Source organism: Montipora capricornis, chromosome 4, assembly GCF_036669925.1.
Source record: "Montipora capricornis isolate CH-2021 chromosome 4, ASM3666992v2, whole genome shotgun sequence".
In the NCBI taxonomy this organism is placed as follows: Eukaryota; Metazoa; Cnidaria; class Anthozoa; order Scleractinia; family Acroporidae; genus Montipora; species Montipora capricornis.
This window is the reverse complement of record NC_090886.1, coordinates 53,134,852-53,156,986: the sequence shown is the minus strand read 5'-3', so window position 1 is coordinate 53,156,986 and position 22,135 is coordinate 53,134,852. Positions and strand designations below refer to the sequence as shown.

At 38.7% G+C, this 22,135-nt stretch overlaps 2 protein-coding genes across 3 annotated transcripts in view; both read left to right on the top strand.

Moving 5' to 3' along the window:
* LOC138047392 (F-box only protein 21-like) overlaps positions 1 to 15,877 on the top strand; it is a 17,039-nt gene extending 1,162 nt beyond the window's left edge. For both annotated transcript variants that reach the window (XM_068894231.1, XM_068894232.1), the window contains exons 3-13: positions 4,131 to 4,255; positions 7,785 to 8,095; positions 8,459 to 8,545; positions 8,842 to 8,894; positions 11,373 to 11,517; positions 11,785 to 11,846; positions 13,370 to 13,484; positions 13,693 to 13,818; positions 14,041 to 14,108; positions 14,195 to 14,355; positions 14,909 to 15,877. In XM_068894231.1, the coding sequence (XP_068750332.1) occupies positions 4,131 to 4,255; positions 7,785 to 8,095; positions 8,459 to 8,545; positions 8,842 to 8,894; positions 11,373 to 11,517; positions 11,785 to 11,846; positions 13,370 to 13,484; positions 13,693 to 13,818; positions 14,041 to 14,108; positions 14,195 to 14,355; positions 14,909 to 15,051 (1,396 nt within the window). In that variant the 3' untranslated portion in view covers positions 15,052 to 15,877. The remainder of the gene's footprint in view (positions 1 to 4,130; positions 4,256 to 7,784; positions 8,096 to 8,458; positions 8,546 to 8,841; positions 8,895 to 11,372; positions 11,518 to 11,784; positions 11,847 to 13,369; positions 13,485 to 13,692; positions 13,819 to 14,040; positions 14,109 to 14,194; positions 14,356 to 14,908) is intronic.
* Positions 15,878 to 19,712: 3,835 nt separating this feature from the next.
* On the top strand, positions 19,713 to 21,815 carry LOC138047391 (3-mercaptopyruvate sulfurtransferase-like). The gene is made up of 2 exons (XM_068894230.1): positions 19,713 to 20,254; positions 21,237 to 21,815. The coding sequence occupies exons 1-2, from the start codon at positions 19,810 to 19,812 to the stop codon at positions 21,662 to 21,664; spliced, it is 873 nt and encodes a 290-aa protein (XP_068750331.1). The 5' UTR covers positions 19,713 to 19,809; the 3' UTR covers positions 21,665 to 21,815.
* Positions 21,816 to 22,135: the final 320 nt, after the last annotated feature.

Sequence of the window (22,135 nt, the reverse complement as noted above, 5' to 3'; positions counted from 1 at the left end):
TTATAGCAGGTGCCAGCGGTGCCTGCATATGATGATGTCTGATCTCACCCATAGATCAATTGCTTGTAAAGCGCATTTGAATATGTCAATAGAAAATGCCCTATATAAGTTCATTTTCATTACCATTAGCAAAATATCCCCTCCCACCTGGATTTCCAAAAAATCGAAAGGGTTAAATTAAATTTATTCAATATAGTATACTTAGACTTGAAGTAAATAGTTTGAGTGCTGATCATACTAGGTTTGGCCAACCATAGTTCCATTTTAAAGAGAATTCTTTTGTGAACGTTGTTTGATCTGTGCGAACAGTGGTGTGTTATTGCTTATCATTCTTTGTGTTGATCCAGCATAATGCATAGATCGTTACACGGCATTGCATTCTTTAGAGTTAAATGTTTATTGTACATATTCTCAGTTGAAGTAATAAAAGAGTCGCTAGGGTCATTACGCATTTCGTAACGAGATTCATTACGACTGCTTTCTTTAGGTTGTCACATGTTTTTTGCGTATTTTCTGCAATTATGAAAGGGGTTTTGTTAAAAGCAGGCCCGCGGCCCAGCGGCCTGCAGCCCACTGCCCCCTACGGCCAGGCGGTCTGGTGGCCCGGTGGCCCGGTGGCCCAGTCCTGATTTTCCACAGTTTTTTTGTCCAGCGGTAAATCCACGCTCGCAAACACAGATCTGCCTCGGGTTTGGGCGTGCAAAATGGACGACGGTGAGTTTGAATTCGTTTATCATGATTTTAATAATCATTTCAGTCCTTTTCGATCCTTTCTTTTGTTGTATGTTGCTAAGTGAAAAATGTTGTCACTCTCTGTTTATTCGTCTGTTTACATAACCCGATAGAGAGGAAGTCCATTCTCAAACGATATTAGTTATTTTCAAACCACCGTTTGAGATTGAAAATTTGATAACCTACAAAATGAGATATGTGAACTGCAAATTGTCACCGAGCTGTGTTTGTCAGTTTCTAAGGCAATCACATTCTCACTTTGTAATCAGATGATCTTACTGTAATTCAGTGCAATGGCAGGCAACAGTTATGAACGGCGGTAGATTTGCGTTTGCATGCTTTATTTGTGTAACTCTGAAACTTAAAAAAAAATAAAGATTCGCACTTCACATATCTCATAAATTTTGATATTTTCACTTTCACAGTATGGTTTGAAAATAAATTACATCATTCGATAACAGAAAGTCCTCTATCGTGCTATCCGTTTCTATAAAGAGACGAATGAACAGAGAATGAAAACGTTTTTATCTGAACAACATGCAACAAACAGAAACAAGGATTCAAATGATTAAATGGTAAACGACTTCAAACTCACCGTCGTCCATTTTGCACGCCCAAACCCGATGCAGATCTGTGCATGCGTGTGGATTTATCGCTGGACAAAAAAACTGTGGAAAATCAGGACTGGGCCTCCAGGCCGCTGGGCCGTAGCGGGCCGTGGGTCTGTTTTTAGCAAAACCCTTATGAAAGAACCTGTTGAGATAATTTGAAGTACATAAGATAGCAAATATGTAAACAGAAAGATTTCTACTTTTTTCAGACTCAGATGTAGCTAGAGTGTTACAGGTCTAGAATTTTTGGGAAATGACCCCATGAATAAGTTTTTTTAGGTTCAACCCCCACTCCCTCTTGGATTTCTGTACTCTTTGACCCTAACACCCCCTCCGCCCCCCCCCCCAAAAAAAAAAAAAAAAAAAATAATACAAAAAAACAAAAAAAAAAACAATTAAGATTGTTTCATACTGGTATGTGCAAACATTTTCTCCTCATATTCATAGTAATCATTTATATAAGTATAAACACACAGGTGATTATACAAAATTGCGTGCTCTCATTGGCTCACTATCTCGGATTATCAGCCGATAATCACCTTGACGGACAAAATTGCTGCCAGTAGTCATTTTGCCACTGTAAGTGAAGATGATTTCGAGTTGAAATGTTTTTTTTTTCCTCTTTTTTGAAATAATCACCTGTGTGTTTATACTAATACACCAATAATCACTTCGCCTTCGGCGGATAATTGTTAAATATTGAAGGAAAGAAATGTTTATTTGAAGTGAAGGTTTTAGACAAAAGATTGCAGTGATGCTCGCACTCATATCAGGACAATAATTATTAGCAATTGTCTCATATAGACATCTGAAAAATTCAGGCAGCTTTCACAGGAACACTTGAGCCCAATAACTTGACCCGCTCCCAACTGTGTGGCTTCATAACACAGCTGGTAGAGCCTTGCACCGGCGTCGCAGAGGTCATGGGTTCCAATCCCATTGAAGCTGGCCGCCTGAATTTTTCTGATAAGTACAAGAATCACTTCAATCTGTTGTTTATAATTTTACGATGGTATACAGTATTTTAATAATTCTGTGGTAGTATGTATGAATAATATTAATTAATTTATAATAACTTGATTAAATTAAAATTAAGCGTATGTCAAGGATATACCATTAATTTTATTCTGTAGTCAATGATTCCATGTTTAAAGACTGGCTTGATATGAAAATGTAAGTCGTGGATAGGGTTTTTGGGGTCATGTTGGCTGTAATCATCCCATTTCTAAAAAAAATGAATGGCAAGGTGATACATTTTAACGCACAGCCTTGCTGGGTATGGGTATTAAAAAGCAAGGTGACATGCTCTAATATCAACCCTATAATGGGCCCTTTACAGGTTAGTGATCACATGGTAAAAAAACCGCCATACTGGAACGCAAATTGCGCACTGGGACATCTTAAACGAAGCAAGATAATATAAGTTTTTTTTGTTTTAGATGTCCCAGTGGGCAATTTGCATTCCAGTATGGCAGTTTTAGTACCATGTGATCACTAACCTGCAAAGGTCCATTATTATACATGCAAGCAGCCATATCGCAAAGTGGGCAGTGGACGAATATACAGATGAGTCCATATTATCATAAGCTTTTTCAGCCTTGTTAGGCCTTCCTTATCAGCTTGGCAACACCATTGGGCTTCCAACTACCAAAGTCAAGCGTGGAAGTCCTTTACTGCTGAGGTGAGTGTCTAGAACACTCCTTAAGTGCCACTCCCTCACAAAATTAATATTCTTTGTTGGTATGATAGTGAAGATGCATAAGGAACTGGCCAGATCTCAGGGTTAGTTTAGTAATATTAAACAGCTGGCAAACAGGATAACACATTCAATTTGTTACTTTTAAAATTCACTGTTAAAATCAGTGACATGAGCTCTACAATACTGTGAATCCTAAAGTTTGTCACTTTAATGCCCCAAAGCACCAGCCTTGAGTTGCTTGCTGCTGCAAATTCAGTTATGTTTGTTTTTATATAAAAAATATGCAACAAGTGTGTTAATTTTATTTTCATAGTTTATTATGGTCAAAGTGACCTCAGATCACTGCAGGAAGTTAACCGATACAATATTAATTTATATATGAGAAAGGAACACATACCGTGCATTTTTACCAAGGTTCAACACACCCATCCGAAAAAATTGGTTTTTGCTCTGAGCGGGACTCAAACCCACGTCTCCCTGATTACTAGTCGGGCATGCTAAGCCACTACACCATCAAGACCACCACGCTGGCAACGCAGCAGATTAATGAGGTGACTTAGCAGCGAGGGGATCCCTAGGGCCCAACTTTCCTTCACTTGAGTGTGTATCCTTGCCTCTAAAACCCCAGAAAGGGTTTAGAACACATGAAAGTTAATAATTTCGAGGCAAATGAAAGGTGTAGATTATATATGAGAAAGCAGGAGTCGAACCCACGCCTCCCTGATTACTAGGAAAGTTGGGCCCTAGGGATCCCCTCGCTGCTAAGTCACCTCATTAATCTGCTGCGTTGCCAGCGTGGTAGCCTTGATGGTGTAGTGGCTTAGCATGCCCGACTAGTAATCATGAGTCCCGCTCAGGGCAAAAACCAATTTTTCAGATGGGTGTGTCGAAAGGTAAAAATGCACAGTATGTGTTCCTTTCTCATATATAATCTATACCTTTCATTTGCCTTGAAATTATTAACTTTCATGAATATTAATTTAATGACAGTAGAACAGCTGATTGCTTTAATATTGCATTATGGATTGATCATGTTAATTAAAAATTTATATCATTGAATCCAAGGTGATATATCATTTTGTCTCCAGCAAGGTAAATCTGACCCACAGATATTATGCAAGAAAGGTGCAATCACATCTCAAAGTACACCAACTCAAGTCTCAATGGGAGAAGTATCTTGCTTTACCTGATAACCAGCAACACCTGGAAAAAGGTGACATTTCAGTTGACCTTGTTTTATTTTCACTACTATTTTGTCATACCAGAAGCTCAATTCGGCAGCCATTTTGAATTATATTGTTCCAGTAGCTATTAAGGTACAGTATTAATTTGCGCCCTGAGTATCTCATAATACCTTTTTAAACAATTATAGTTCTAAATCAAAATGGCTGCCGAATTGTTGAAGTAGTCTGTTGACGTTACTCGTCAGCGGGGAAACTCCTTAGGGGTAGAAGAGTTTATGAAAAGTGGCTTAGTTGACCTTGAAAGCAGGAATTTCACAAAACATGTTGGGTAAAGAGTTTAAGCATTTTCATCCTTGAAAACGTTGGTTAAAGAATGAGATGCCCGTTTGAGAGTGATCTATGTTTTCCATACTATCTACACCATTATTGAGCAATGTAGGTACATGTTAGTAAGCACATAATTTATAAAGCTAGCACTTATTTCCTATAAGCCTGGATGTTCTTAACGCTTTGACACCCAAACTGGCCTAAACCCTCCAGACTATTTTACTCTGTCTGTCTAACGCCAGAGTATTTTACTCTGTCTAACGCCAGACGATTTTACTCGTCAATGGGAAACCCCCAGGGGTCAATGGGTTAAGGTAATCCATTCAAAGGCAATTTTATGGTCACGCAAGTAAAATGTAGTTATCTGTAGCCCTTTCATGGCAGTTCTATTTTCAATAACTAAAAGCGATTGGGCAATCCAAGGTCAGCAAGCACTAAGGATTTACTGTATTCTAGCTTCGAACTTTATGGCCTTGTTGTCACAAGCAGGTTAGTATGATCCACAGCTTTGGCACTTTCTTTCAAAGCTCTATTCACAGCTAAGAGTTGACATTGCAACAGCAAGTTTGTAGAACAGCTCTTTGAAGTGGTCATGCCAGGAGACATTAATTTTGTCTAGCTGTAAAAACATAAAAAAGCTATATAGAGGTCACTTTATGTTCTGTTGTTCAGCGGAGTTAGCACTCCGTACATTATTGTGTTTTATGATTTGTTTCCCTCCCTCCCTCCCTTTGGAGTGAAGATTGGGGCCTTCTTATATGCACTCAAACTTGGGTCACTCCTGTATGGTGCAGTTAAGTCTGTGCAGCAATTTCCCTCAAGCTTGTTGGCTGTGTTGCCTTTTCAATGTTGCCTGCTAACCGGTACTTTTGTCTGATCCAGCACATGCTCTTTTTTATTCAGCTTGTAGTGCTGGCTGGAGATAAGTGAGGTTCCTTTGTCACACAATCACCAGAAGTCGCACAGACACACAGGCTATCCTAACGCAAGGCAGTGCTCCCCCATTAACACCAACCAGAGTCAATCTTTGCTCATAAAATTATCTAGAAGCTAGCATGGTTAACACAAAACATAACGAACAGAGACATTAATGAAAAGTAGTCCAGGTGCCAGTTGTTCAAAGGGTGGATAGTGCTATCCACCGGATAATTCAATAGGTTTTGCTAGTTTATGTTCACTAGATTGTGATTTATCTGGTGGATAGCATTATCCACCTTTTGAACAACAGAAGCTAGGTTTATTATAATACTATCCAGAACAGGTCTGAGTCCAAGGGATACCCTTGATAATAAAAACAAAAGTGGTCGCGGCTAGTGGGCAACATTTATTGAGTGGTGAAGCGTCAAGGTAAATACCCGCCACTAGCCACTGACACTGAGATGAATAGCAAAGGATTTTCAGAGTTTGCGTAGCCAATTAGAGCACACCTTTGATTCTATCCGTTGTTTTAGTATACTAAAAGTTTTTATTTTGTTCTTTGACTTCATTAATTTTTGGGATATCTGTCATTCTCTATTCAAAGGTGTTAGTTTCTTTAAAAAAAAAACGGATTCAGAACACCACATACATGTAGTGTAGAACATCTCATTTTACTGTATAAGCCTGAGGGTACTCTCACTCCCTAAAGAGTCAGTGAGTCCTTTTTATTCAAGTACTTTATTTGTTGTTTTTCGTTATTATGTCTCCACCAATGCCATATCTCCACCACTTCTACATAGATCAAATTTCCTCAATTCACTAAACATCAGCCACTTAATCTTTCCACAAGGGTTAACCTGCGATCAGGCTCTATTAATAGAGCCTGACCAAATTCTTCTTCGAAATTCCTTCCACCCACTTTATTTGATTGATTGACATGTCCTTCATCGGTCAATCAGATGTCTTTCTGTTACTCAATATTTGCGAGTTTTGTTTTGACAAATTAACCGTGGGAGGAATTTTGTCTCTGTTGCCATAAACGAAAGTTTCCAATGCAAACCTTTGGCTTCCATTTTACAAACTACAAATTTCAAGCATAGGGAAATTTACTTTATGTACCTTTCGATTATATAATGCCAATTAAAGCCCGATCAGAGTAATTCTTCCGAACTTCACCGAATATGCAATCTTGCAAAATTGTAAGCTTGACATTTTAAGTTTGCAATTGAAATAACCTAAATGCTGAAACCCATAAGGGTTGAAACGTGTAACGGCCCCTTGTGTACTGGGAACAAGCTTCTGAATATTCAATTTGCTAAGTACCATATTTGGAACAACAAGAGCGAGGGGTTTCCAAATATGGTACTTAGCACTGAAACATTAAACCAATCAGTTCCCACTGAATATTCGGAAGCTGTGAACGCGTGTTACACGTTTCAACCCTTATGGGTTTCTGTTCACAGATAATTGAGATATGTTACACATTCGGGTGTTACAAAAACTAATACCCTCGAAAACTAAGACCTAAGACCTAATGCTCAAGACCCTGGGGTCTTAGATTTTGTAGTACAAAAACTAAGATCCTGGTCTTAATTTCAGACCCCGGGAGTCTTTGGTCTTAGCTGGGTCTTAGTTTTCATAACACCATTACACATTCAATCCATGTAAGTTGCGATTTTATCAGCATCTCCTCCTGTTTCAATTCAACTCTTTGTTTGATCCAGGAAACCAATATACACTTTCATTGCCATTTGAATCAACCAGTTAACCTGTTTCTCTGCTTTTCTTTCGCTATTTATTATCAAAACAACAGGGAAGCCGTTAAGTACATTTGACCACACGGCCACAGAGCTTGCCAATGGAATCACTAATTTCGCTCTTGATAAAGACTTTCTAGAGATTCAAACCAGATTCTGCACAAGTTATGATACGTGCGAGACGGCATAACGAAGTTTATAAAAATAAAATAGGGTTGTGCTGTCACTGTAAGAAAATAGGTGGGAAAACTCTTCATACCCTAATGGCAGATAAGTCAAGAGGACTTTGTGAGAGCTGTACGCTATCAGGAAGGAGTCTTCACTTCCGGCTTTTTAACAGCCAATCATCACGAGTTTGGTTGGCCAAAATTTGGCCAACTGTCCAGAATTCACGAGAGACGTTTGGTCAGGCCCAATTTTAGTGAGCGCCGACTCAAGAGAACATATTATGAGCAAAGCTAAAAATGGGCCTGATCGCAGGTTATGCAAGGGTAATTTCATCCTCTATTGACTTCTTTCAATTGATAAAACAGTCCAAATTTTCATATATTTGAAGGTGCCTTGTTGATTGCCAGATGGATTCTCAATGAAGAGGACATAGATGAGCAAAGCATTTTATTGGAACTTGACAACATTGCTCAAATGGTGCAGCAGAGTCTTCATGGAAACAGAAGTGTCATCAACAGTAATTCCACAAGCCCATTGGAAGAAAGGATAGCGAGAAGGACTAAAGCCATTCCAGCTGTCACACATCCTGCGGCTACTCTGAGAATACTGGACTGTCTAAAGCATGTATTATACCAACAGTTGCAGTTTAAAGGGAATGTTGATGAGTATTATAGAAAGGAAAACTCATTGCTTCATGAGGTGAGAATTCCCTCTAGCACTCCTTATGTCCTTTTTTTTTTTATAAGTCAGCTTGTCTTGAGCACACACAGTTTTACTCTTGAGGTAAGGTAAATATGAGACCACATACTTGAACTCAAAGGAATGTGAAATAATGTGTTGTTTTTATGCATGAAAACCGACCAGTACCTGAGGAGAAAACCCTGCAGAAACTACATGTACATGTATCTTACAATTTTATTATTTACTGACAGGAATCAGTACATTATGCATGTGATAACACGTACTGGTAATTTCTTCCTTCTTGCAAGAAAAAGTATGTTTAAGTCATCCAATAAATTTATTTATCGTATACTCGACAAAATGTTGCATTTCTGATTGCAGGTGTTAAACAATCGTTGTGGTAACCCCATTACTTTATCAGTCCTGTTTGCTGCAGTTGCCAGAAGAATTGGAGTAAGCGTAGAACCTGTGAGTCTAAAAAATTCTCTCTTGTTGATTGACTCAATTAAATGCTAATGCAATGACTGTTTTGCTTAACAAATTGTTTAAAATAATACCTCTAGGGAAGGGATACATGATTGGTTCTCTCAAAATGAAATGACATTTGGGAATTGTACTGTAAGTATGTGAAAACTAATTAAAACAGGGATCATGAATGCACAGCATGTAAGATTCATTAGATCCACACACACTGTGTTTAGTGTAAGATATCTTTAGTGTATCTTTTACATCATTAAATAATAATATTTTTTTTTTTAATTTAGGTAAATTTTCCCAGCCATTTTATGTTGCGATGGAAAACAAACTTGGACCCAGAGTAAGTGATGATATACATATGTACAAATTATTGGATGAGTCTATATATTATGATTATTATTATTATTATGATAACTCAGCTTATGTTGGTCTGCTAGACATTTTCTATAATTATATACTGGTACTTCAATCTATTTTAAAGTTATTTTAAGACTTTCAAGTATTGAAAGAATGCATGTGCAGGAAATCCATACAAGATGGCGGAGTTTGCCAGACTGGGAAAAAACAGATTTGGTTCTGGATGGCTTCCTCACAGCGAGAGTTGAATTGAAAGCTGTTGTAATCTTGTTGCGGCTTGTCTTGAGAATACAAGCTGTTTTTGCAACAAAAACGGTTGCTCATTTAAAAATAGATTCACTAAGAATGAAGTGAAATTTCAAATTCTAAACGAAAACAAATACTTACAATCCTGCTCTGAATTTTGCCATCATCTTCGCACTTTGCAGTAATAAAAGGATTTTAACTGGCAGCAAAAAAAATAATGTTTACTAGATGACCTCACAGAGTGTGGTATGTCCGAATCTGAATTAAGACATTTGCAGACAAGCTTTTATTGGTTAAATACCTGGGTAAATGAATTTTCCCTTGCTATCACTTTGGGGTAGCTGTCAAGGGAAACTATATTGTTCTTGTGACATAACCAAGCTCCAGGTGATAAAATTTCCCCAGGTAAATAGTACTTGGGGAAAAATCGGTCAGGCTGAAAGATATCAGTTTCTCGAGGTAAACTGTCAACAAGTAGAGTTAACCTACAGGTAAAAAGTCTGCAGTGTGACCATGGCTAATGAAGAATTAAGGAAATATTCTTTATCATTCTGGAAGCATCGGTATTCCAGGACCCAGTTAATAATATTAAGGTTACTGCTAACCTTTTGGGGTGCCTTCCAGGAAACCTTTCGTAAACGCGTTATTTTTGGTAAAACTCCAGCAACCAATATATCACTGAAAAGGGTATAAATAAAATGGAGAATCCAAATATATGAACATTTTTGTTTATTATGGCTTTCTTTAGCGCGTGCACGAAGCTTCAAACTCAAAACCATACATGTTCACTTTGCTGAATTACCCACCTTCGCATTATCACACACAACCAAACAAACTGTACTATATCAATCAGCACTTTATAGGCTACCAAAGTGTGTTGGGCTTTTAGGATCTTCATGTTGGTGTCCAAGAAAATATACTTTGAAGTGGACCAATAGAAAATTGTCCATTTTGGGACACGCAGAGACACGTCAAAGTAAAAATATTTAAAATTTTTTAAAAGCTTGACACCCTTTCGTGCACCAATATCCGACGATCATTTTGCCCAAATTTCGGAAAAATCTGACAAATAGATCTTAACACAGCCTATAAATTCATTTGAAGAGGAGCTATTCCTGGAAGAATTAACCCCAAGTTTTCGGGCTGAAAAGATTTTACACGTTTTCACACCTTGTCAATGTGGGTGTGAATGCGGTCATGCCGCTATGATGCTGCCGACCAATGAAAATTGAGGTAATAAGGCCCCCTAAAGAGGCATTCAGCGCTGCATCATTACCCATAGATTATTTATACCTAATTGCACACTTAGCCTTTGTCGCTAGCAGCAAGCTGAGTTTTCTTTGTTTCCTCGATGGAATCTTCCTTTTTTTTAGACCCTGGAGAACTTTTCTGTTTCGACTTCTCTCCTCATTTCATGCGTTTCATGGCCTAGTAAGGATGATATCGCCTCGCATATTCTTTTAACACAACCGCATCGACTACAAATAAATGGCGAACTCAACACGCGATAAAGTGAAGATATCAGGATGTATTCCCGCGTCAAACTGTACGGGTGTTAACGAGTGTTGACATCTCATAACACCTTGGGGGATTAACATTTTGGTCACGAAAAACACAAAATTTGCAATAACTCCGGAAGAAAAAAACATTTTCAAATAATTGCTTTTTTACAAGAAAACAAATATAATGAGCTATCTTATGGTAGCTTTTTAACATTTTCCAAAATACGAGACCGAAAAGGTTAGCAGTAACCTTAAATTTCAATCTGTGGTAAAATGTTAACTGAGGTTTGAATTTGCCTGAAATAAGCCCTATCAATGTAATTTTATTCTGATGAAAACAAAAGTTAAAGTCAAAATAATTTTGAAATGACATAAAATCAGTAAAATAGGCTGCAGTTTCTGTATTAATGCAGTAATCCAGGATTGGCCTTATTGGGTTTTGAACAACTTCTCCCAGACTAGTACCAAAGGGGACAGAACCAACCTGGTCACGAGCAAAATTATTGTCCTTAGTAGATGTACATAATAGTGAGGATATTTTTCAGTTCCTTCGTCTGTGAATTGTTTTTAACCCTTTCAGCCCCGATAGTGCCAAATGGCACTTATAGATTTTACTCTGTCTAACGCCAGACGATTTTACTCGTCAATGGGGAACCCCTCGGGGCTTAAAGGGTTAATTGTCTCAGTAATTTTTTTTTCTGTTGTTTTGGAAGGGCAGCTGATGAAACTGCATACAAATACATTGACTGTTTTAATGGCGGTAGATTTCTTTCCAAGGAGCAATGCCAGGAGATGCTTTACATGGAAAATTCTAGTTCGATCAATCACAACTTTTTTGATAAAGCTACACCAAGACAGGTACCTCAGATTTTGGTGATGATCCCCTTTCCTGAGATGAACGTTTGGGCGTCATTCTTGGAAGAAACAGAGATCTTGATCAATGTGGCCCTAACCCTAAGAGTCATAGTTTATAGTTTATAGATTAAACAAAGATAGTCAGTCTTGTTGGATTTTCAGAACTATATGTACCAGTAAGTGGCACCCATAATTTGATGGAGTGAGATTCCTATTAGGGCTTCAGTGGTCATCTTTTTACTGATTGATGTGTGTCTGGCCATTTTTTAGGTATTTATTCGCATGGTAGCCAACATCATCAACAGCTATAGGACTTTACAGCAGAATAACAGGTGGCTTGTTGTGACTAGAAATTAACATAACCACTGTTGCTTGCAAGATTTTGCAATTATTGTTTGAAGAATCATGTACATGGCATGGAGTGGTTTTAGCAAGCACTGCCTGCTGATGAAAAGCAACAGCCACTTCACGTGGAGAAGTCGGCTACTCTTTTCCCTGTAACATTGAAACTCATTTTGACATTATGACAACATGAAGTTGGCTAAACATGATCGTCAATTTTGATTTTGGAATGTGGCATCTGGGAGATACCCAGAGACAAAGGAGCTGTTAAGACCCTTGTTGATGCACTCAGATACTCTGCTCAAACCATGCAGCCACCAAACTTCAAGTTTCATTGAAACCCCTGGTATGAAAAATTCTGCCGGGCTCCTAACGTGCTTCCTGGTTTCCATAAGTTAGCCAAGAGTAACTTTAGCCAGAATATGGAATACTTGTATGACAATTAAAGAAGGTTATTAAGACAAACACTTTTGCTTCAGCCAGGTCTAAGAATTGTGGTAGTGAGAGAACAAAGCCGAGCGAGAATCAAACCTCACACTCAAAACTTCCCATGCTTTCAATTTCTTAGGCAAAAACAAAAATTATTTTTTACATCCCTATATACACCATCACCCCTAATGGTTAAGGTCTTCACAGTAGGGTTTAAATATTTTTTTCATGGATGGACCATTGAAGACCCTAGATCAGGAACATTTCTTCTTTTAGCCAAACTTTCTTTGACCCTCAAATGTTTTTCATTAACAAACAATTTAATTTTGTTGTTTTTTTCCCATTTCTCCACCAATGGCTTGGCTCCCCACTTCCTATTTATCCTACAAAAAACACCGCTCAGTTCCTTGATTTCCCTATCAAAGTGCCGAGGCTCGAATCATCAGTCATTGGCTTTATTTATAGAGGCAGTTTGACTTTACTGAATTTTTTTATAATTCTGGGGAATTCATCTTCAAGCACCAATAGCCAAACTTCATTTTGGCTTCCACTAATCAAATTTCTGATGCCAAACCAAGAACCATTATTTGCTGAAATTCAATTGATGCATGACATAACCTACCAATCAGCATCTTCTGTTTCCATGGTACAATCTAACATTCAAACTCCATGCAGATGGGAAGTGATGGAATCCGTACAAACAAAAACTCGCATTCACTGTCAGGAGGTGGAGTCGATCTTCCCAGCTATGTTTCGAAATACGATTGATGGAAGCCAAAATGCAGTTTGGCCCCTAGCGATTGAAGGTTAGATTCCGCAGAATTTTGAAAATTGCAGTAATCAACTTGTTTGATAAAACCACATTTTCATGTTTTAGTTTCCCACCGTGTAAAAATTACGGTTTTCCAGACAATAACTCCTCCATTTATTCTGGACACTTGCACATTGATTGCAAAAGGAATTCTAAGAAGAAAACAATGCTACCTTTATCAAAGTGTTTTCACCTCAAAATTAATCATATAATAGTAGTTTGTCCATGTGTGAAGCGGTGGAACCACCCTCTTAACCCAACATTGTTTTGCAGGTTAACAGGTCTGCATTCTGCCCTGGATCTTGCACTGTTTCTTGACCCAAATGATGAGGACAGTCGATTTCTTCTCGTGAGGACACAAGTTCATCTGGGAATAGATTTAGAGGAGGTACAGCTTTCAGAGTAAATTTACAGTGTTTGCTCATTGGCCTTTCCTGTTTCTTATGTTTATTTTACTTTACTGGGAATGCACAATTTCATTATGGTCTTATCTACCCACCCATCCCTTGTCCTTGATTAGTCTGAACATCCCTGTATTTCCTTAATAATTGAGAAAACTGTAACATGTTGAGTGCTGAATGTTATAACTTATTCAGGCAATCGAAAGTTGTCAAGAGATACTGAACGGTGCTTCACATCGCAAAGAACTTGCAAGGAGTCTTCTTGAGCAAGCTACTGTGAAGAAGAACGAGGAGGATTGTGCTGACAACACTTACCAACCGGTATGGCATACCCAGAAGCAAATTTTGCCACAGCATATAGTTTGGTTCAAACCTTTCAATAATAATATTAATTACCCACTATTCACCGAAGTGGAGGTGGCTAGTGGTGGAGAAGACTTCGTTTTGATTAGTAAACTCATTTCTATAGGCATTATTTGAGCATTCCACTGTACAAGGATCTTGATGAAGGTGACCATATTTCCTTTCATGTCTTCTTTACAGAAACTAAAAACTGATCCCAGGAATTCCGAGGTTCAGTTTAAAGTTGGAATGGTTATGAGACATAAGTTGTGAGTATGAACGCAACCAATACTTTCCTCGTGGAACAACACCTTTGACAGATTAAAGTAATTTTGCTTTGGTAATGTTTATTCAGGTACCATTATGGTTGTGTTATCTTTGGTTGGGATCCCGTTTGTCAAATGGATGAGTCATGGATTCAACGTATGAGTGTTGATAACTTACCGAATGGTGGAAGAAATCAGCCATTTTATAATGTTCTTGGAGATGACTGCACACAAAGATATGCAGCACATGGTAAGCCAAGTTTTGTTCATGGAACATGTAGTCTGATGCTTCACGGTGCAGTAAGTGAGGGAGCAAGGGAGTGAATGATCAAAGGAACGAAAGAACAAAACAATTGAACACTTTTTAAAACAGTTTCCTTGAGACTGGTTGCTCATTTGAAAATTTAAGTCTCTTTTCTTTTTCTCACCTGCGTGTCACTTGAATTTACTTTGTCCAAGTGTCAACTGTCTTTTGCGCAGAGGCACTAATTTGGACACTGTATATCGTAGGTTGGTTTTTGAAGAGCGGTTTTGCCTTAAGAAGTATTTGCAAGACTTTATAAGAACCATTTGCAATGTATTTTACATCGTCAATCCAATTTAAATTCCTAGTGTTTGTTGTATTTGCGTGGGCTCCTAAGATTTTCTCTTCCAGAAGTGTGTACATGTAAACCTTGGGTCAAATCATATTTTTGTTATAATTTGACGGAGAATGGCACAATCTTATTTGGCACTGAGAGCCACTGTTTATCTGCAAAATAAATTGGCTAATTTCATTTTTTTCTGTAATACATTCATTGCAGTAAACTTAAGAGAAGATCCAAACCAGCCATTTAACCCACATCCTGAAATAGGGAAATACTTCAAAGGTTTTAATGGCACACGGTACATACCCAATGAGTGTGTGCGACAACAATATCCTGATGACGTGGAAACTGAAGATTAATACAGAATTCCAGGCTGTCACTGTTTTTACAAAAGATTACAAATTATTGTAAAATAACATGATTGCCGGTTGGTCAAACGATGCATAGCGCTATAATAATACCGACTTTATTCATTAATTCAACGAAAGGGAAGGATACCAGAGGTTATCCTTATCGAGAGTATCCGCCCGCAGCAGTCTGTTTCCACCCAATAAATCACTATCCACTGGATAACTCAATATTGGTTTTGCTAGTAGGTAGCATTATATAACAACAACAATGATGATAATAATGATGGTGGTGATGATGATAATTTAAAAATTAATTTTTATAGCGCACAAATTTTAGAGATTGTCTAAGCTCTTTACTGGGATATATGTAGAACAGTTGGCAGTAGGGTCAAGATCGTGTTAAGAATTTTTGTTTACTTGAGGAGTGAGTGAACTTAGAGAAGTTGAGGAATACCTAAGTCACAATTACCGCCTGTATTTCTGGACAGAAGTGATCTTGAAGTAGAACTGGTCTTGAAGTTGAAGTGATAGGTAAGGGAATACTTGGTGATCTTTATGAAAATTTGACGTGCTTTGAATAAGTTGTGTTTCAGGAGATAGAGTAGCCGTTCCATTTTGTGTTATGTCCAAGATTATCCCTATCTTGAATGGGTTGCAGGGATTTTACAGACTTTACTGCTGTACTTAAAGTACATCGTAATTGCTAAAAAATCTATTTGAAAAGCAATATTTTCCGAGACAAGGAATCTGTAGCAAGCATCATTTTAGTGCATTGACTTGAATATTGTACATAATAGTTAAACAACTTAAAAAATGATTTTATTGTTGCGTGCATATCATTACCATTGTCACTGATTAAGTAATTTTATGTACATTATTGTAGGTATTTAATATAACTAGTATGGAGTGCACTTTAAACTACTATTATTGCAACAGTGTGATGTAAAAAAAACATGTCTTTGGCGAAGAGACAATAAACTTCTTCCCAGTTACAGGACTTCAAAGTTAAGAGCGAACTGTCAATCATTTTGTTCCATTAATTTTGTGCCCTGTTATTGCAATCCTTTGTGGTTTTGTTGTATGATATATTTCACTCAAAATTTTATGATGTGCGTTTTTCTAAGCTTGTCCTTCTTGGACCTTCAGAAATTGGCTTACGCTGTTGCAGATAACCTTGTCTTTGTCCCAATCGTGTCAAGGGCACCCAACGTCAATTTTCGGAAAATATCTGTTCGGAAGACGATTTGAGATCCAGAATTTTCGGAACATTTGTTATAAAATTTCTTGCTTGCCTGCCTGTCCTACTATTTTCGAACATCTGAAAAATGGTATAATTGCCCATTTTTAACGGATTTTACCCTAAAAAGGTCACCTAGACTTTTCGGGAGCCTTTTTTTTGCCTGAAATTTTCGAAAAGGTAAGTTTTGATCCTTATAATTTTCAAATCACTAGACTTTCAGCTAGGAGATCCGAACTGATGAAAAAATTTTAGGGGATAAAAATATGCCTATATCTACCGTTTAAATACTAAAATACGTTTAACAACTGTATTTTTAAGTGGTTTTGAACAATATTCTCGTTGGGTGCCCCTGATCGTGTCTCAAAGTTAGTATCACTTATGTGAGCTTGTAATTTTTATTTGTGGCAAAGCTAAAGAAGGAAATATAGATTAAAATGAAACACTAAGAATAGGAAACGTATCCCTTCCTTTTGTTAATAATTAAAAATGTTTTGAGTCATGAGGTGAAATGGTATCGTTTTCAAAATTCTAAGTACCAAGTTTTATACCCTTTCAAGCTTTATAACCATTCCCAGACCCACAGGTTGTAATAAGAGGCTTCTCGAGAGCAATTCCTTCATCCTCAAACACTTTCTTTAACTCCTGGGAATTTCATTAGCGTAGTTTCTGGATCCCATAATATTGCTTTCAGTAAGGCACACCTTTGGATCTTGGAATGTGACCAGGGGAAATTTTGGATATCGCGTAAAATCTACCAGCAGATTGAGCATCAGTGACGTGACAATGTTGTCCCCTGACAAAGTTGGAGTCACAGAACATTTTTGTATTCAAGCATGCTTCAGCGTCCATTTAAGTCCATCATAAGGAGAGGGAACGTCAAAATTAATGATTTTCCAATCCAAAGATCACAACAGCAAAGAAAACTGCAGGCTTGAATGCACTGTGCTTTTCAGGCACATTGCAACTGCCAGACTTTCATAAAGAATTTCTCCATCAATCTTAATGGACCATTTCCGAGTTGTTGTTTGTCTCGGTTTCGAAGTGAGTCTTGGTGCTGAACTATTTAAAGGGTAATGTGTTTGATTTGCATAAGAATACTACACGAAAAGTACAACAACTTATCCACTGGATAACCAAACATTTGGTTTTATCAACGGAGTTGATAATGTAAATTGGCCACCATACGTTTCGAGCGTGAGCCCTTTGTCAGAGCGAATCCGCTCTGACGACGGGCTAACGCTTTACGGTGGCCCACAAGGGGCATGATGCAAATTAAAGAGTTGCTGAAAATAAAATAAAGTTGCTGCAAATTGAATAGAGTTGCTGCAAATTTAAAATAGTTGCTGCAAATTAAAACATCAAAAGTATGCGCGCACACTGAAGGAAGGACAGGTACAAAACAGAGGTCACAGGTCATTGTTTTAGCAAAACAGAGACAACCCTAACTGTTTACAAATGTTAACATTAGGCCTAATTAAGCTTAGTCACTGCTTACGAGCCAGAAGGCCCATCAGGCCGGCGCTTATCTCCGGTTTCAGTAACATTAAGCGACTAGGAGTATTATACTCCCCCCTGGATGGGATGCTAGTCCATCGTAGGGTTAGCCCCAGCATTACGCCGGTACCCAATTATACACCTGGGTGGAGAGAGGCACCGTGAAAGTAAAGTGTCTTGCCCAAGAACACAACGCAATGTCCCCGGCCAGGCCCCGAATCCGGACCACTCGATCCGGAGTCGAGCGCACTAACGATGAGGCCACCGCGCCTCCAATTAAGCCGAAGGTTAGCTTTAATGGATGAGCTGAAAATTCAAAAGAATATTTTGCCTTGAACGAGGCATCAAGGTCTTATTTGAATGAAAACAAAATAATATCTAAATGGCGGCCATTTTGGAATAAGGTGTATGACCTGTGACTTGTGTTTTGTATCTGCCTTCCTTCAGTGCGCGCGCATACTTTTGATGTTTTCATTTGCAGCAACTCCATTTAATTTGCCGCATGTCTCTTGTGGGCCACCGTAATGCTCGAAACGTCAGCTTTTAGAATCTCTGTACGGTGGCCAATTTACATTATCAACTCCGTTGATAAAACCAAATTTTTGTATACTTTATCCTGGCAGTTTGCCTTAGTCTTTAAAAACGTTGGGCCGATTTTTTTTCAAGATTACCCAAATGCAGTCCGTTTCAATATTGTCCATTTGTGTCCATTCATGCTTCTCTTTCCTTTTTCTGCATTTCTTTTCTGTTGTTCAACAGTTTTAATTGGTTGTTGCAATGTTTCGTTCCACTTTCTCGACATTTTGGGTGTCATGAAATTACATCATTCGGAAGCAAACTCCGAAAACTCCGAAAGCACAGCGGAAAAATCTTCTAACCCAAGCTGAACATATCATCAGTTGTCGACCGTGAAGCGCAATATTCATCTGCCTTTCGGTAAAATCTTCAAAAGACTTGCTTGTTTCCCGGCCCATTCAATGCCAGTGGGACGTCTCGAAAGAACTTGACTTCGGTAAACAATGTGGATTTTTCATATTCACTGTATATTTCAGCTTCACGGTCGCGCCCCGTCATTCATACAACACATCCTCCGGGCGCCTTCTTCCTTTAAAAGAAGCATTTTTGCACCAAGGCAGTTGAAAAAACAAGCAAAATGAATTAAGTAAGTTTTAAGTTTCCTTTATCGTAATGTGGACTGCCTTAGCTTGATAATGCCATCACCATTCTCAAGTCTTTATATCCAGAATAACAAGGTCAGATCCATTTTGCAGTTTACATTTCCGAATGGGTGTAGGGATTATAGCAGAGCGTACAGGCTACTAGGAGTGGGTAAGTTGTTGTAGTTCTTGCGAATTGTGGATGTTTCTAGTTTTCTGGCTTTTAGTGCAGTAAAGTACAGGTTGGGGTTTGCTGTCATTGTTTTACCATAAGTGAAACATGACCCAAACCTTAACAAAAATGCTAACATTATGCTTAAACATTTATCTAAAGCATAGTGTTTCGGCCTAATGTTAGCATTAGTGAAGGTTTGGGTTGCAGTCTTGCATCCTCTACTTTGACTTCAATCTGTTCCCTTTTAACACTGGAGAGGAATTCCCCACCCTATGCAAAAGCTTAAATATGCCAGGCGTTACACACCAGGGGAAGGGAGGAGGGGTATGTTGGTCCATTACCTCGTTCCTAGGCCTTTTCACCGCCGAGAGTCGCGGTGAAAAGCCCTGGGAACGAGGTTGATCCAACCTCATTCACAGTGGACCCAAAGAGGATAGGGTGACGTCTACGGGCCACTTTCCACTTTTCTGGCATATAGAATATTACAGGATACCTATTTTGTATTCCGTATAACCTGCGATCAGGCTTACTTTTCTTTTAGAGACGGCGCGCGTTCTCTAAAGAAAAGGCTCCTGATTGCAGGTTATATTCCGTATCCCCTTCCGATTTGCACTTCATTTACACCATGTGTGAACATGCGTAGTTCCTGGTTGTCTGCGTGTTACATAATTTGACGCTGGTGATAGTTCCTTCGTCGGAAAATGCATTCCACAGCCCTTATTCAAGCCCAAAAGCTTCGCCAAATGATGCTTCAAAAGATCAAGCACCTCCGGATCTTGGATGTGTCTTGGCATCTCCCGACGGAAAATCGCGACGCAAGGCGCGAATTTACAGCTCATCGGATTCCTGGAGCCAGCTTTTTCGACGTGTACAACTGCAGTGATAAGACTTCTCCGTACGAACACATGTTACCAAACACTAAGGATTTTTCGGACTACATGAGAAGCCTTGGAATCCACAATGGTAGTTACGTCGTTGTCTACGATAATAATGCAAAGTCTGGACTCTTTTCGGCCCCTCGGGTGTGGTGGATTTTACGTGCATTTGGTCACGAACAGGTGTCAATTTTGGACGGAGGATTCCCGAAATGGTTAGCCGAGGGTTATCCAATCGAATCAGGCCCAGAAAAGAAAACGGAGGTTAAAGGTAAATGCCTCAATGTTGTTATTCTGAAAAAAAAAGTTGTGAAAAAAATGTGGGTATGGAGATGAGGAATGGAATGGAATATGGGAGGTACCCACAGGCGCCCCAAGCTCAGTGTGAGGGAAGCCAACAAGAATATAAGGATTTGTATGGTAATCCCGGTAAAAGGTTTAAGAAGATAATAATGTAGGGAAGATATCTACAAACATTGCTTTTGTTATTCAAATTTGCCAACCACAGGAACAAAAGACCCTTTGTTTCAACAGCCAGTGAGGCTCTGGTTGATACATTAATGATGATAGGTGGCATCAAAGATACCTTCTCTATTAGAAAGCCTTGCTTTATTCCATTGTGGGTAGCTTCCTTCCTGTGTGGTTATTTTCCAGACCAACACACAATGTGAGCCATTTTTCTATTTCTCGTTTGCCCACCGTATTATAAGGTCCCAAGGCTGCACACTTGATTCTAGGGAGCCCACCAAACTGAGTCAAATATTGCGAGATAAAATGTTCGCACGGTTACAATTCCAGATCAGAATCAATATTGACAAAGATTGAAGTTTCATTTCAGCCCACCATCAATGCAACAGCAGTACTGCAAGCAACCTCAGGTGGTAGTTTGTTTACTCGATCACAAGAAAACACCTTCCAAAAGATGCGCTTTATGCTAAGATAACAAACTGAGCCCCACTGGGATAGTGGACTGTCGCTTGTCAACAGCAATTTTTTTATATTCCCCTGGGTCTCCCAACACGGCTGTGTCTAAAATCATATAACAACTTGTCGCTTTGGCTATATAACTGCAGCAACGGTATTTGTATGCTTAGCTGTTGAAAATTGTTGGAGAAATACCACGTGAAATCTTCACAGTTGCAATCTGCCTGAAAAAGCGAAGACCATTCAAATCTGCACTTATTTGTTAACTGTTAGGTCTTTGGCTTGGAAAACTCTAAATAAATTATGAATTTCTGATCTCTCTTTATTAGATGGATGCCTATTTGAAGCTTCTTTGAATACTAGAATGTTCTGTGACTTTGACTTTGTTAAGGCCAATATATCTCAAGAATGTTGTCATGTTGCTGATGCTCGATCTGCTGGTAGATTTTATGCCACTGATCCAGAACCACGTCCAAACTTCCCATCTGGTCACATTCCACGCTCCAAAAGTGTGCCTTACTCTCAGTGTTTGGACCCAGAAACTAAGGTTATGAAAACTCCAGAGGAGTTAAAGAAAGTGTTTGAAGATGCAGGAATTGATCTTAGGAAGCCACTTATTACAACCTGTGGGTCTGGAATTACTGCCTGTGTTCTCGCATTGGCATCATATCTTTGTGGAAAGTCAGACACTAGGGTGTATGATGGCTCTTGGGTAGAGTGGGGCCAGCGTGCATCTTCAGATATGATTGAAAAATAGAATAGAATAGAAAATGGTTGAACCAAGGAGTTACATACTTGGATGTAATTTGATCAAACCAGAAGATCAAATTCCATCATTCAAGGTATTTTAATATAACAAAGGAGGTTCAACTAGCACATCCTTTGCTTTAAGGACGTTCGCGCCAATTGTTTCTGCGCATCCTTACTGCGCATGCAAATGCACACGCCACATCATACACGAGGGCGCGCGCTAAGTAATAAAATGAGAACTGCCTGGATTTAACGGTCTTGGACGTTCGGTGACCCCTATTTTTCTTTCCAGAAATGGATTTTATTTACAGTTACCTCCACGTTGTCCAAAAATGACCAAAGAATCAATGTTGGAAGTTCAAAAAATTTCAAGATTTCTGACCACGGGACATCAAACCCTGCCATCTTGCGGCTGCAAGGCGCGTGAAACTGTGGTCGCTAAGTGCGAACTTGATCTTTAAGGGAACCTCACCAGTTG

Excerpts from the sequence above, each read along its gene's own strand:
- LOC138047391 (XM_068894230.1), top strand. The coding sequence starts at position 19,810 with ATGCATTCCACAGCCCTTATTCAAGCCCAAAAGCTTCGCCAAATGATG. Across the intron at positions 20,255-21,236 it reads AAAGAAAACGGAGGTTAAAG|ATGGATGCCTATTTGAAGCT; the intron begins GTAAATGCCTCA and ends TCTCTTTATTAG.